Source organism: Littorina saxatilis, linkage group LG2, assembly GCF_037325665.1.
Source record: "Littorina saxatilis isolate snail1 linkage group LG2, US_GU_Lsax_2.0, whole genome shotgun sequence".
Lineage (NCBI taxonomy): Eukaryota > Metazoa > Mollusca > Gastropoda > Littorinimorpha > Littorinidae > Littorina > Littorina saxatilis.
The window spans coordinates 90292569-90305331 of NC_090246.1; the positions used below are offsets into that span (position 1 = coordinate 90292569).

Sequence of the window (12763 nt, forward strand, 5' to 3'; positions counted from 1 at the left end):
AAGCTTTGATTTAAGTCACAGATCCTTGACTAAATCCTCGTTTGATGTGCGTTAGACTTACCTAATTCTCCGGCTATGCCTAGTTTGCCTTCAGCTGCTTCACCGGTCTTGTCCGGTTCAGGTCCTGTTAGCGAGAAGCAGGATGTTTATGCTATTTTGCACTCCTTGAGTGCTCAGATATCCTCTCTTTCAGCCGAGTTTTCGTCTACCAAGGCTGAGATGTGTCTTTGCCTTCCGGTGTGGGAGGTGTGCGTTCCCTTGCCAGGGTGTGTGTTCCGCCTTCCCTTACGTCCGCTGACGTTCACGCCTCGTTTGATGGCAGCCGTGGTGTTTCCCTGCTGCGTTCCCAGGCCTCTTGGACTGACGACGATCAAGGTATTTATACTTCGCCAGTAACCGGGTTCTCCGGCCAAAACGAAGTGCGTGTTTGGAGAGAGTAGCCACACCGGTTCGTGTGCGCGAAAGCTTAGGCCCTCGGTCTACGTCGTTCCGATCGAGTGAACGTATAGATCGAGGGAAAAGCCCAGACACGCGTTCGGTCTCTGACCGAACAGGGGAAGTGCGTCCTCCGACACTCCCTAGAGGAGCGGTTGGTGCGGCAGCACAGCTTTCACAGCTTTCCCCGCTTCCGCCTTTCAGGCAGGAAGCAGTCCCTAGAGACGTACCGCTTGGGTATAAAATCCCTCGTGGGCGTCTCTTCCGGGCGACACTTTGTCGGACTATGGTAGTCACGGCGGAAGTGTCTTGCCTGACTTCACGGAAGTGAGGGACTACGAGTCGGATTTTGGCACTTCCGTCCAGGGTGACGAAGATGTCAACTTCCGCATACCGACTAAGCTTCCGCAAGCTCTGGCTTTAGCGGAGGAAGTGGCTTCACGGTATTTTGAGGAGGGGGTGACATTCCCCGCTTCCGCCCTCTGGGCAGGAAAGCAGTCCCTAGGGACACACTGCTTGGGTATCGCATCCCTCGTGTGTCGTCTCTTCTGGGTGACGCTTCGCCTGACTATTGTAGTCAGGGCGGAAGTTCGTTGCCTTGTTGCACGGATGTGCGGGATTATGAGTCGGATTTTGGTGCTTCTGTTCAGGTTGACGAAGATGCCAACTTCCGTGTACTGGTTGAACTTCCGCTAGCACTGGCTTTGGCGGCGGAAGTTACTTCACGGTAGTTCGAGGAGGGTGCGGCAACACTTGTAGGTTTGTTGCCTAACCTCCTTCCGCTTTGGGGGATTCCCGTTCTGCGAAGGACTGGTAACAGCAGTTCCGTTTTCGGAAATTCCCGTTGGTAGCGTTTGAGCTGTCTATGCTACTGACTACTGGGCAGTATGGCGGTGCGTTTCACGCTGTACCGTGGTTAACAGCACAAGGTCTGGCTCCTGATTCAGCGCAGCCTTACCGTGCTTCTTTGTTTTTAGCCTCAGCTTTGCCTGCTGGTTTGGCTAAGAAGTTTACACTGCTGCATAATTCAGTCAATTTGATTGGCTCGTTTGCCTTGCCTCGTTCCACTTTTCCGGAACTTGCAGTCCTTAGGCAAGATGATACAGCAGAGACAGAGTAGTCCCGTTTTCGGAGAATTCTCTTTTGTCTTTGGAGTAACTGGCTTACGCTTGCTTGAGTTATCGTCTCTCTCTGAGACTTTGCAGAGATCTCTGTCGAGATTGATCGCGTCGTCATTAGACCCATTCAGGTTTCGTGACGATGCGGTAGAGAAAGTTGTCACTATTCTGGTAGGGAAGACGGCTACAGTAGAACAGTATGTTATACTGAGTCCTCTTTCTTGTCTCTGGGGGAATAAGCACATGATCTTTTCAAGTTATCCTCTGTTTCGGAAACTTTGCAAGATTTTTTATAGAGCTCTATCTTCTCTGCTCTTGTTAACTTCGAGTTTCGTCGTGACGCACGGGAGAAGGATGTCATGTCGCTTCTAGCTACTTTGGCTAAAGTCTTTTGAACAGCGGAGCCTCCCAGCGCTTTTCTTGGCACATTGCTTGGCTCAGGTTGCAAACAAGAGGCGGATCTACTCCTCTCTTTGCTTTTTGTGGTTCATCTTCTGGGAGAAGCTGTGAGCTGCGTCGGCTGGCCGCATTTGGCCTTTATTTAGGCAAGATACGAAGCTAAGCAAACAAACATTGGGTTAAACCCTCTGCCTTAGGCAGCTTCGTGGTATGTACGCCTATCTTTGGTGCGGCATACCTCTTATTTTTCACCTTCTAGGGTGAAGTTGCTAAGGCCTCAATTTTTGACTCACATGCGAAGCAAAAGTGAGTCTATGTACTCACCCGAGTCGTCCGTCCGTCCGTCCGTCCGGACGTCCGGACGTCCGTCCGTCCGTCCGTCCGGAAAACTTTAACGTTGGATATTTCTTGGACACTATTCAGTCTATCAGTACCAAATTTGGCAAGATGGTGTATGATGACAAGGCCCCAAAACACATACATAGCATCTTGACCTTGCTTCAAGGTCAAGGTCGCAGGGGCCATAAATGTTGCCTAAAAACCAGCTATTTTTCACATTTTTCACATTTTCTCTGAAATTTTTTAGATTCAATACCTCACCTATATATGGTACATAGGGCAAAGTAAGCCCCATCTTTTGATACCAGTTTGGTTTACCTTGCTTCAAGGTCAAGGTCACAGGAGCTCTTCAAAGTTGGATTGTATACATATTTTGAAGTGACCTTGACCCTGAACTATGGAAGATAACTGTTTCAAACTTAAAAATTATGTGGGGCACATGTTATGCTTTCATCATGAGACGCATTTGGTCACATATGATCAAGGTCAAGGTCACTTTGACCCTTATGAAATGTGACCAAAATAAGGTAGTGAACCACTAAAAGTGACCATATCTCATGGTAGAAAGAGCCAATAAGCACCATTGTACTTCCTATGTCTTGAATTAACAGCTTTGTGTTGCATGACCTTGGATGACCTTGTCACATGTATTTTGGTAGGAAAAATGTGTAAAGCAGTTCTTAGTGTATGATGTCATTGCTAGGTTTAGTTATTTGACCTTGACCCTGAAGGTCAAGGTCATGTAAAGGTCAAGGTCAAGCATGTGAGTCGTATGGGCTTTGCCCTTCTTGTTGTTTTTTGCCTCTGTGGCGAAAAACAAGGCAAGCTGTTAAAACTATCTCAGCTTTTACGGTTTACGGAATTGCGCTTTCTCATCAGGGTCATAAGCTTTGGTTTCCGACAAGTCGCCAGAACATGTCCAAATTATGGGCTCACATTCTGACTAAATTTTTAGGCTCACTGAGCCATTGCTCGTAACCTCTCAGTCGGAACTTTTCCGGCTAAGCCTACCTCTTGAGGCAGTGGCTTCTGTCAGCGACTTTCGCTGCGCAGCACAAAGGACTCGCAGGAATTCCTTAGTTTCAGCTTTTCTTTCTAAGAGGTTACGGAAAGAACTAAACACCATCATGTGGCTAAGCCTAGGTTTGGCACAGACGTTTTTAGCATTGGGGTTGTTTTTCTTCCACACGCAAAGACATACACCGTCGGTTGGCGGGTACGCCCTTCACAGAGAAGGGTGGACAGGTTGCACAGTCTGTTTCGTACTCTGTCCTTGATAAAGAGAGCGGCTGTACGTGTTCTGACCTCTCTTCTTGGCCAAATGGTATCGATGGCCACTCTTGTGCCCTTAGGCAGAGTCCACAAGCGGCCATTTCAGGCTGCCCTGAGTTCGCTGTGGAAGCCTTCTCTTCAGGGCTGGGAGACAGTAGTCTCTCTTGAAAGCTGGTTTCGGCACACAACGAGGCAGTGGCTGCTCCCTGGGATTTCACAGGGAGTGCCAATCTCGTTTGCCCCCCCCCCCCCCCCCCCCCCCCCCGGACGAGTTTCTGTTCACAGACGCGTCTATGGAGGGCTGGGGTGCCCATCTTTCTGTTCACACTGCGTCAGGTCTGTGGAACGAGACGCAGAGTGGGGGGCACATTAATGCCCTAGAGTTAGAGGCTGTTTTCCTGGGACTTCAATCGTTTCTGTCTATGGTCAGGAACGAACAAATTGGGGTTCGCACAGACAACACGACCATGGCGGCCTATATCAACAAACAGGGAGGCACTTTGTCTCTCGCTCTTTCTGTCAGGTCAGGTCAGATTCTTGCCTGGGGCAGCCAGCACCTTATTCTGTTGTCAGCGAAGTACATCCCAGGCAAACTCAACGTTCTTGCGGACTACCTCAGTCGCCCGTCGCGTACGATGCACACGGAGTAGACTCTGACTCATCAGGTCCTACAACGTCTGGGTGGCATTTCAGCAAGCCTACAGTCGATCTGTTTGTGACAAGATTCTCCTGCAGGTTTCAGGTCTTTGTCTCCCCCTTTCCAGACCCAGAGGGGAGGGAAACAGACGCCCTCGAAGTAAACTGGTCGCGTCTGATAGCCTATGCTTTCCCCCTGTTTCATCTCTTGGGAAAGGTTCTCAGGAAGGCGGAGCGGGGACAGCCTTGCTTGGTGTTGGTGGCCCCTTGGTGGCCCAGCCAACATTGGTCCCCGTCCTCCTTCGCCTCGCAGACGGCCCTCCCTTCTTTCTAGGTTGCTGCGCCGTTCTGGCTCCTCAGACGCTACTTTAGGCTTTGTCCAAAAGGTCCACAGGGAATCGACCAGCACTGTTTATGCGTCACACTGGTCAGCTTGGACAAAGTGGTGCTCGGAGAATGGAGTTACTGCTACTTCTCCTCGCTCTATGCATGTAGCAAATCATCTCTCGTGTTTGGCTCCTCAGGGCTTGGCTCCTTCTTTTTTGAGAGTCAGGCGCTCAGCCATTTCTTCTACTCTGAAGCAATTAGGGCATAGCATTAACCTGGGCGGTGTAATTGATAGTGTTCTTAAGGGGGCAGCGATTGGTTTTACGAAGGCTAAGTCCCCTCTTCCCGTGTGGGACTTATTTTTTTGGTACGCAAGTTTCTAGCCTCTTTGGATTTCGAACCTTTAGCTTCAGCGAGCTTAGCTAACTTGACTCGTAAAGCCTTGTTCCTCGTTTTGTTAGCCTCTGCCGTAGGGGCAGTGAGGTGCACGCTCTTTCAGGCCTGGCTAAGGATATTTCTTGTGAGAGCTATGGCTCTTTTGTTTTAAGATTTCGGCCGGGGTTCCTTGCCGAAAACCAAAAACATGGTCTGTCCTCCTCTGTTATTCGCATTCCTCCTTTAAGTGGGATTCTTGCGTCTGGTGACCCTGATATGGTCAATTGTCCTGTTCGTACTCTTACCAGCTACTTATCCCGTACCACGCCTATTAGGTCTAGGGACCAAAAACTGCTCTTCATCTCAGTTAACACTGAAAGGAGCAAGGACTTGTCGCGGGTCACTTTGGTAAGATGGGTCTCTACGCTTATTAAACAAGCGTATGCGTGGTGGCACAGACAAGTTGGGATTGGGCATTCTGTCCTTCCTAGGAAGTTGTCAAGAACTCATGAAGCCAGAGCCTGGGCTACTTCTCTGGCAGTCCTCCGCTCAGGCGTGCTGGCAGAGGTCCTAGACGCTGCCTACTGGTAATCGCAGGGCGTCTTCATCAACTTTTACCTGCGAGATGTGGCCAGCACTCGTCATGATGGCAGTAGCTCCCTACCAGCCTTTGTCGCTGCTGGACAAGTGGAATTTTGTTTTCCCACCTCCTTCATTAGCATTCTGCTGTATGTGAGTTGGGATAAGATATGTAATTTAATTGAAAATTTTTATCTAAATTTTAATTTGATTATATACTTACCCAACTCACATAGTGGATACCCGCCCTCCTGCCCCGCTTTTGGGGTTTTATGGGGGTTTTTCCTAAAAAAGAGGGAAATTTTTCTATGTTCGCTTTCGATAGAATGATTCAAAGATGGCGGCAAGGTCAGGAAGTCACGTGTGACTTTGTCCTGTTAAGGGGTCAAGGTAGCTCTTTTTTAGGGTGACCTCCCCTTGTTACCAAGGCGATGCTATTCAGCGTCCTAGCACTAAACTGAAGTAAATTGCTGTATGTGAGTTGGGTAAGTATATAATCAAATTAAAATTTAGATTAAAATTTTCAATTTCATAATAAAGATACACGTAATCAGTTTTGGCCTTTTGCTGAAAAGCTGTCTAAAAATGAGTTCTGTCAAAATTCCGTGATGACGTCGATATGTGTTCTCGAGCGGGTGATATTTGGGGCTGTTGAAGGTATTGAGTTAATCTTGGTGTGATGTCCTGATAACGTCATACTACGTCATTGATACATGTACGCGTCATGTACGCGTCATCACCCAGCCTCACTCTGGGCAGACGCCATATTGGAACTGATGAGTTACACATGCCTACCACAGCGACTCATTAAAACCCCCTTGTTAAAACACACCAGCTGTGTTTAATGTTCTTAATTACGTGTTCCACTTACAACACTACACTTGGGACTGAATAATCAACTTACGGAATTGTTCTGTCTGTCGCAGATACCATGTGCTGGGGATTTACGGCACCAACAAGATTCCCATCACCAAGGAGAACTGTGAGCTGTTGCTGAACAAACTCAACATGACAGGCTGGGCCATCGGAAAGACAAAGGTTGGTGCCGATCTCTTCTGCTTTTGTGCTTTTTTCTAGATTTACGTTTATAGGTGAAGAGTACGTGCTTTTTTGTTTGGCGTGCTAATATTGTACGAAGGCGTAACTAGGGTGAAGGTGTGTGCGTGCAAAACCTATTCTATTGTAAAGTAAGCAGTATTTAGAGCATTTGTAAGAAAATCTCAACTGCAGTCGCTGGGCGGGGAGATAGCTCAGTCAGTATGGGCGCTGGCTTTAAACCAGTTTGTCACTATTTGTGCGGGTTCGACCCCCATGTTTGTCAAGGGATTTATTTCTCAGAGTCTTCTGCGTATGGGGTCCGAACACCTCCCTGTGCACGCATGCGCACGATAAAGATAGCAAGTTCACAGCAAAAGTCTTAGAGCTTAGAAATACGGAGCACGCATGCAGAATCTTTTTTTTTAAATTGGGTAGTGCCGTTCTGTATTGTACCTTGCTTTCACCAGGGAAAAGTTGCCTGAATTTCCATGAAGGTAACCTCATAGGACGATATGATACCTTTTCCTTATCCCTTTACAGTTTGTGGAATATTATAATTGACAATGTTCCATTTGAGACTTGGTGTTAAGCAGCAATATCGTCTGTGAAGTTGTTTGTTCTAAGAATGTGTTAGATTTTTTCATTCCTGTCTTACAAATAAGTAAAATTACACAATAATCTCATCACATTGTTGTCATGTGTAGGTGTTCCTGAAGTACTACCACATAGAGGAGCTGGCCAGACTGTACGAAAACCTGCAGCGCCGAGTGGTCATGGTGCAGGCGTGTGTACGTTCCTGGATGTGTCGCACGCGCTTCTACAAAATGAAGTGGCAGAGAGAAAAGGCTGCCGTCACTGTGCAGAAGTGTAAGCTTGTCTGTTTTTTGCAACTTGTAACTGTGCAGAAATGTAGGTCTGTCTGTCTTTTGCCACATGTCACTGTAATAACCATGAGGATACTTCTATGGCGCAAATCCTAAAATAGTTCTAAGTGCCTCACTGAAACATACAAAAATAAATAATTCTGTACACAATGTAAGTTTGTCTGTCTTTTGCCCCCTGTTTTCCTTTTCTCTTCTAGAGATTTTCTTACACCAGATCTGCAGAATTCCTTGAATATTGATTGATACGAAATCCATGTGGGTATAACTTAGATTCGCACAGACTTTAATGTAGATTTAAAACATTCAAGAGGTTATGCCCCCAGACCGCTCTGGATTTTGGGATGTGGTGTTGTGAAAGTTTATGCAGTCTAACCAAATTGAAGTACTTCTTTTTCTCTTGCATTCAATGTTCAAGGCGGTCATATATCCTTAGGCCAGTGGCTGCCATGAAGTCTGCCTGTCGGCAGCGGGTCCTCAGAGCTTGGTGCAAATTAAATTTAATAATGACATCAATCAATCAATGAGGCTTATATCGCGCATATTCCGTGGGTACAGTTCTAGGCGCTCTGCAGTGATGCCGTGTGAGATGAAATTTTATACGGCCAGTAGATTGCAGCCATTTCGGCGCATATTTACCTTTCACGGCCTATTATTCCAAGTCACACGGGTATAGGTAGACAATTATTAACTGTGCCTAAGCAATTTTGCCAGGAAAGACCCTTTTGTCAATCGTGGGATCTTTAACGTGCACACCCAATGACATAACATTTGATGAATGTGTGGAATCTGTTTTGGTTGATGATTATTGTGTTTGTGACCCAGGGACACGTGGCTGGTTCGCGCGCCGTCAGTGCAGATCTGTGGCCGACCGACGGTTTCAAGCAGCCACCACAATACAGAAAGGTAATCATGTCGTTGATTAAGGCCTTCTTTAATTGAGCTTGGAGTTGACTTTACGAAGGCTTCGAGAAGTTTTTTTTTACCGAACATTTGTGCAGCGAGCTTTGTAAAGTAGGCTGAGCAAAGTCGACTTCGCCCAATAATTCGCAGGCTTTACTGGATAGATCTGTATTGATAGTTGCTGGGATCATGTCAGATGTATGTCACTTAAGCAAAATAAAATTAAAAAGATGGAAAACTTTGCAAATATTGTGATGATGACATACTGAACTTGAATAGCTTCCCTTGGTCACCATCTTTCCATTTTTAGCTCTGTACCTTAGTTAGCAATCAGTATTTTTTTGAATATCTGTACATCTCTACATATTTATGCCTAACAGTGGTTCGAGGGCACCAGACCAGGCGGCAGTACCAGCCCCAGATCTCTCGCCGTCGCTGGGCCGCCAGAGTCATCCAGACCGCGTACCGAAGACACCGCTTGCGCACCAGTCTCAAAAAGCGGCGCATGGAGAAACAGGAAACCGACTCGGCCAAATTCATACAGAGAAGTGAGTTGTCGTACAGTGGAACCCCCCTTTAACACCTACACAAATTCGAAAAAAAACAGGTTTTAAAAAGGGGATAAAAATGGGGGTAAATTGAACAGATGTTGTGAAGAAAAAATCTGAGAAAAGAGGGTCTTAAAAGGGAGGGAGTATTAAATTGGGGGGTCTTAAAAGGGGGGGTTTCACTTTAATTACATACAACCCATCATGACAATATGCTGTACATCATTCCTTACTTGTCATCACCATCCTGAAGAAGTCAGCGACTGTGACAAAAATTTGATGAAGAATTTCCCAAAACTTGTTTCTGTTGTGTTTTCTTTATGTTTTCTAGAGAAGTGAGTTGTCGTATTGGTTTTGCCTTGTAGTTCAGCAGGCATTGCACCAATAGACCATGTTCCGAAATAGTTTTGTCGGATTTGCATGGTTTGTTGTGAAGGAGTGAATTCTCTTGCCTTTAGTGAGTCAAATAAACTTTTCCATATGACATATGCCGGCCAGTCACTAGCAAGGGGTGTGTCTGACACACTGAGGCATTTAAGGAGCACCTGTAGAAAGTTTGCCTCGATAAAAGCAAGAGTATTCACTCTTTCACAACCTATACAAACCCAGAAGAGTTATTTCCGGAGTTCGTCTATTTGGCAGTGTCAAGCCTGTTTAAGATTTTTTTTTCTGTTCAGGATTTTATCTTTACTTTTGAATATTTTTAATGATCATTTTGAACAGAATAATTAATTATCTTGCATTTGCAGATGTCAGAAATTTTGCCCTGATATGAAAAGCAGCATGATATGTCTGTATGGTATTTATTCTGTGTGTGTGTGTGTGTGTGTGTGTGTGTGTGTGTGTGTGTGTGTGTGTGTGTGTGTGTGTGTGTGTGTGTGTGTGTGTGTGTGTGTGTGTGTGTGTGTGCCAGGGTGTGTGCATGTGTCTGTCTGTCTTCCTGAAATAGCTCAGTCAGTAGCATTGCTGGCTTCAAAAGCTATTGTCGCTATCAGTGCAGGTTCTATCCCCATGTTCGGCATGGGATTTCAGGGCTTGGAAACATGAAAACATGAATGCAGGAAAAGAGAAAAAATGGGTAGCGCCGTACTGTATGACAGCTCGCTTTCCCCAGTGAGAAAGCAGCCTGAATTTCTATGAGGGTATATAAACCTCACAGGACTATATGAAACCTCATCCTTATGCCTGTCTTTGTGCAATGTGTTGCAGTGTTCCGTCTGTACCAAGTGAAGAAGAAATCCAGACAACAGCTGGCCCAGCAGAAGAGAAAGCAGAGGGCCGCTACCATTATCCAGACCTACTTCCGCATGTGGAAAGCTAAGACCCTGTACAAACAGCTTGCTTTGTATAAGGGACAGAAAGAAACACAGCTCATCTTCTTTGGACAGCAGGTTTGAACATTTCTGCAGTTTTTGTCTCTTTTTCTTTTTTCTTTCATAGCCTGTTTGAGCGGCCAGCGGAAGACTTTTTATTTTTGTTATTTAACAAAAATCAAAGCTATTTTCATCTATTGTTTAAGAAGAAAACTTGTTCAGGCCAATTAGTACTATCTTGTATTAAAAGGGCTAAGTGCAAATCTTAACCATTCTTGCTTTACTCTGGTAAAAGTTTTGAGTGAATGGGTAAATTTCCATGTGTGTGTGTGTGTGTGTGCATGCGTGCTGGCATGCATGTGTGTGTGAGATGGGATAATACATTTTTGTTACAGTACTGCACTCATTTCTTTTAAATAATAAATTCTCATCCTAATTAGTTGAGGATTACGACCTCTCCATTCCCCTATGATGATGACTGACATACCTTGTGTCACAACAGGTGGAGAACAGTGGTAAGGAAATGAGCGGCAACTTGCGGAAGGCGGATGAAACCAAAGCTGAAGCTGTCACTACCACAGACGTCACCGCGGCTCATGTGTCAATCGCAGCTGCAGCCAATGCGGTTCAAACTGAAGTTACAGCAAAGGTTGGTGATTTTTTTTAATGGGTCTTTGAAGTATTCATTCACAGCAATTACCCAAAACAATTGTTATTAAGCTAAAAATTGAGGCCTGCAAACAAAACATTTCAGAAATTGGACTTTGATGCAGGGAAACATGTTGAAAAAATAGACTTTGTTGTTGGAGCAATTTATTGCAAAAATTATACTTTGATGCAGGAGGTTTATAGATTATACTGGTAATGTTACCAAATGAAAAATGGAATGTCTAATTCATTTAACAAGATAAAACTGATTCAACAAGGCCATCAAATGAAAACAAACTGTTTTTCAAAGAAGAGACATTTATTATGCGTTGATAGTAAAACACAATATGAATGAATCTGGAAGGACGGGCGCAGTGGCTGTCAATGATTAAACGTTCCAATAACCTGCAGTTCTTGGTTTTTTTTATTCTGAACTTTGGAACGTTAGCAGTCTATATTTTGGGGGGGATATTTGTTTGATAAATGAATCGGATTTTGATATATAAGACCTTATTGTTTCTCTCAGCTATGAAGTTATGAACACACGGCAGTAGCTTAGCTTCTCTCCACACAAAATGACTCAAGAACACAACATGCAGCAGATGACACACTAAAAACAAGTCGCATAAGGCAAAATTACTACATTTAGTCAAGCTGTGGAACTCACAGAATGAAACTGAACGTAGTCCGCCGCTAGTGCAAAAGGCAGTGAAAGTGACTAGCCTGTTTGGCGCGGAAGCGGTTGCGCTGTGCTTCATAGCACGCTTTACTGTACCTCTCTTCGTTTTAACTTTCTGAGCGTGTTTTTAATCCAAACATATCATATCTATATGTTTTTGGAATCAGGAACCGACAAGGAATAAGATGAAAGTGTTTTTAAATTGATTTCGAAAATTTAATTTTGATCATAATTTTTATATTTTTAATTTTCAGAGCTTGTTTTGAATCCAAATATAACATATTTATATGTTTTGGGGAATCAGGAAATGATGAAGAATAAGATGAACGTAAATTTGGATCGTTTTATAAAAAAAAAATTTGTTTACAATTTTCAGATTTTTAATGACCAAAGTCATTAATTAATTGTTAAGCCACCAAGCTGAAATGCAATACCGAAGTCCAGCCTTCGTCGAAAATTTCTTGGCCAAAATTTCAATCAATTTGATTGAAAAATGAGGGTGTGACAGTGCCGCCTCAACTTTTACAAAAAGCCGGATATGACGTCATCAAAGGCATTTATCGAAAAAAGAAAAAAAAAAGGGGATATCATTCCCAGGAACTCTCATGTAAAATTTCATAAAGATCGGTCCAGTAGTTTAGTCTGAATCGCTCTACACACACACACGCACAGACAGACAGACACACACACACACACACACACACACACACACCACGACCCTCGTCTCGATTCCCCCTCTACGTTAAAACATTTAGTCAAAGCTTGACTAGATGTAAAACAACACCTTTCTTTAAGTTTCAGGCAAAATCAGGAACCACAGAGCCCATCAAACCAGTGTGGGAGAGAGTAAACCAGGATGAAGTGGGGGAGGCCAGAATCGAACAGATGCGCAAAATGTTTGAAACAAAGACCACAATGCCCCACAAAGAGGCACAGTACTACGACAGCGTGAGTGGAATTGAAATGATAGATGTACTCGACAGAAATAATACCAAAGGTGTCTAAAGTTCCAACTTTTGTGTCTTCTTGGGTCCTGTGGGCTGACTTTTTATCGACTTGAGTCTCCGACTGTATTCTGATGGTTCTCGGCAGTTGTTGTACCAAAAGTGTCTTGAGTCTCATTGTGCTTGTTTGACTTTCGCTGGCTGACAATATTGCACTGTGTTCTTGTGTCGCTCAACTTGGTGTACTTTGTTCTAAAAGTGGCTGAAGTCTCACACTGTTCTTTTCTGTTCTTTTGAGTTACTAGTTTCCATGGTGTGAACATTATAGC

General features: G+C 44.6%; 1 protein-coding gene across 3 annotated transcripts in view; it reads left to right on the plus strand.

The window, feature by feature from the left end:
* Window positions 1-12763, plus strand: part of LOC138960118 (myosin-IIIb-like) — a 105971-nt gene that overhangs the window by 91483 nt on the left and 1725 nt on the right. For all 3 annotated transcript variants that reach the window (XM_070331867.1, XM_070331868.1, XM_070331869.1), the window contains 7 exons: window positions 6407-6518; window positions 7223-7385; window positions 8225-8305; window positions 8683-8850; window positions 10060-10241; window positions 10666-10812; window positions 12286-12763. The exon at window positions 12286-12763 is cut by the window's right edge and continues 1725 nt beyond it. In XM_070331867.1, coding sequence (XP_070187968.1) covers window positions 6407-6518; window positions 7223-7385; window positions 8225-8305; window positions 8683-8850; window positions 10060-10241; window positions 10666-10812; window positions 12286-12495 — 1063 coding nt within the window. In that variant the 3' untranslated portion in view covers window positions 12496-12763. The remainder of the gene's footprint in view (window positions 1-6406; window positions 6519-7222; window positions 7386-8224; window positions 8306-8682; window positions 8851-10059; window positions 10242-10665; window positions 10813-12285) is intronic.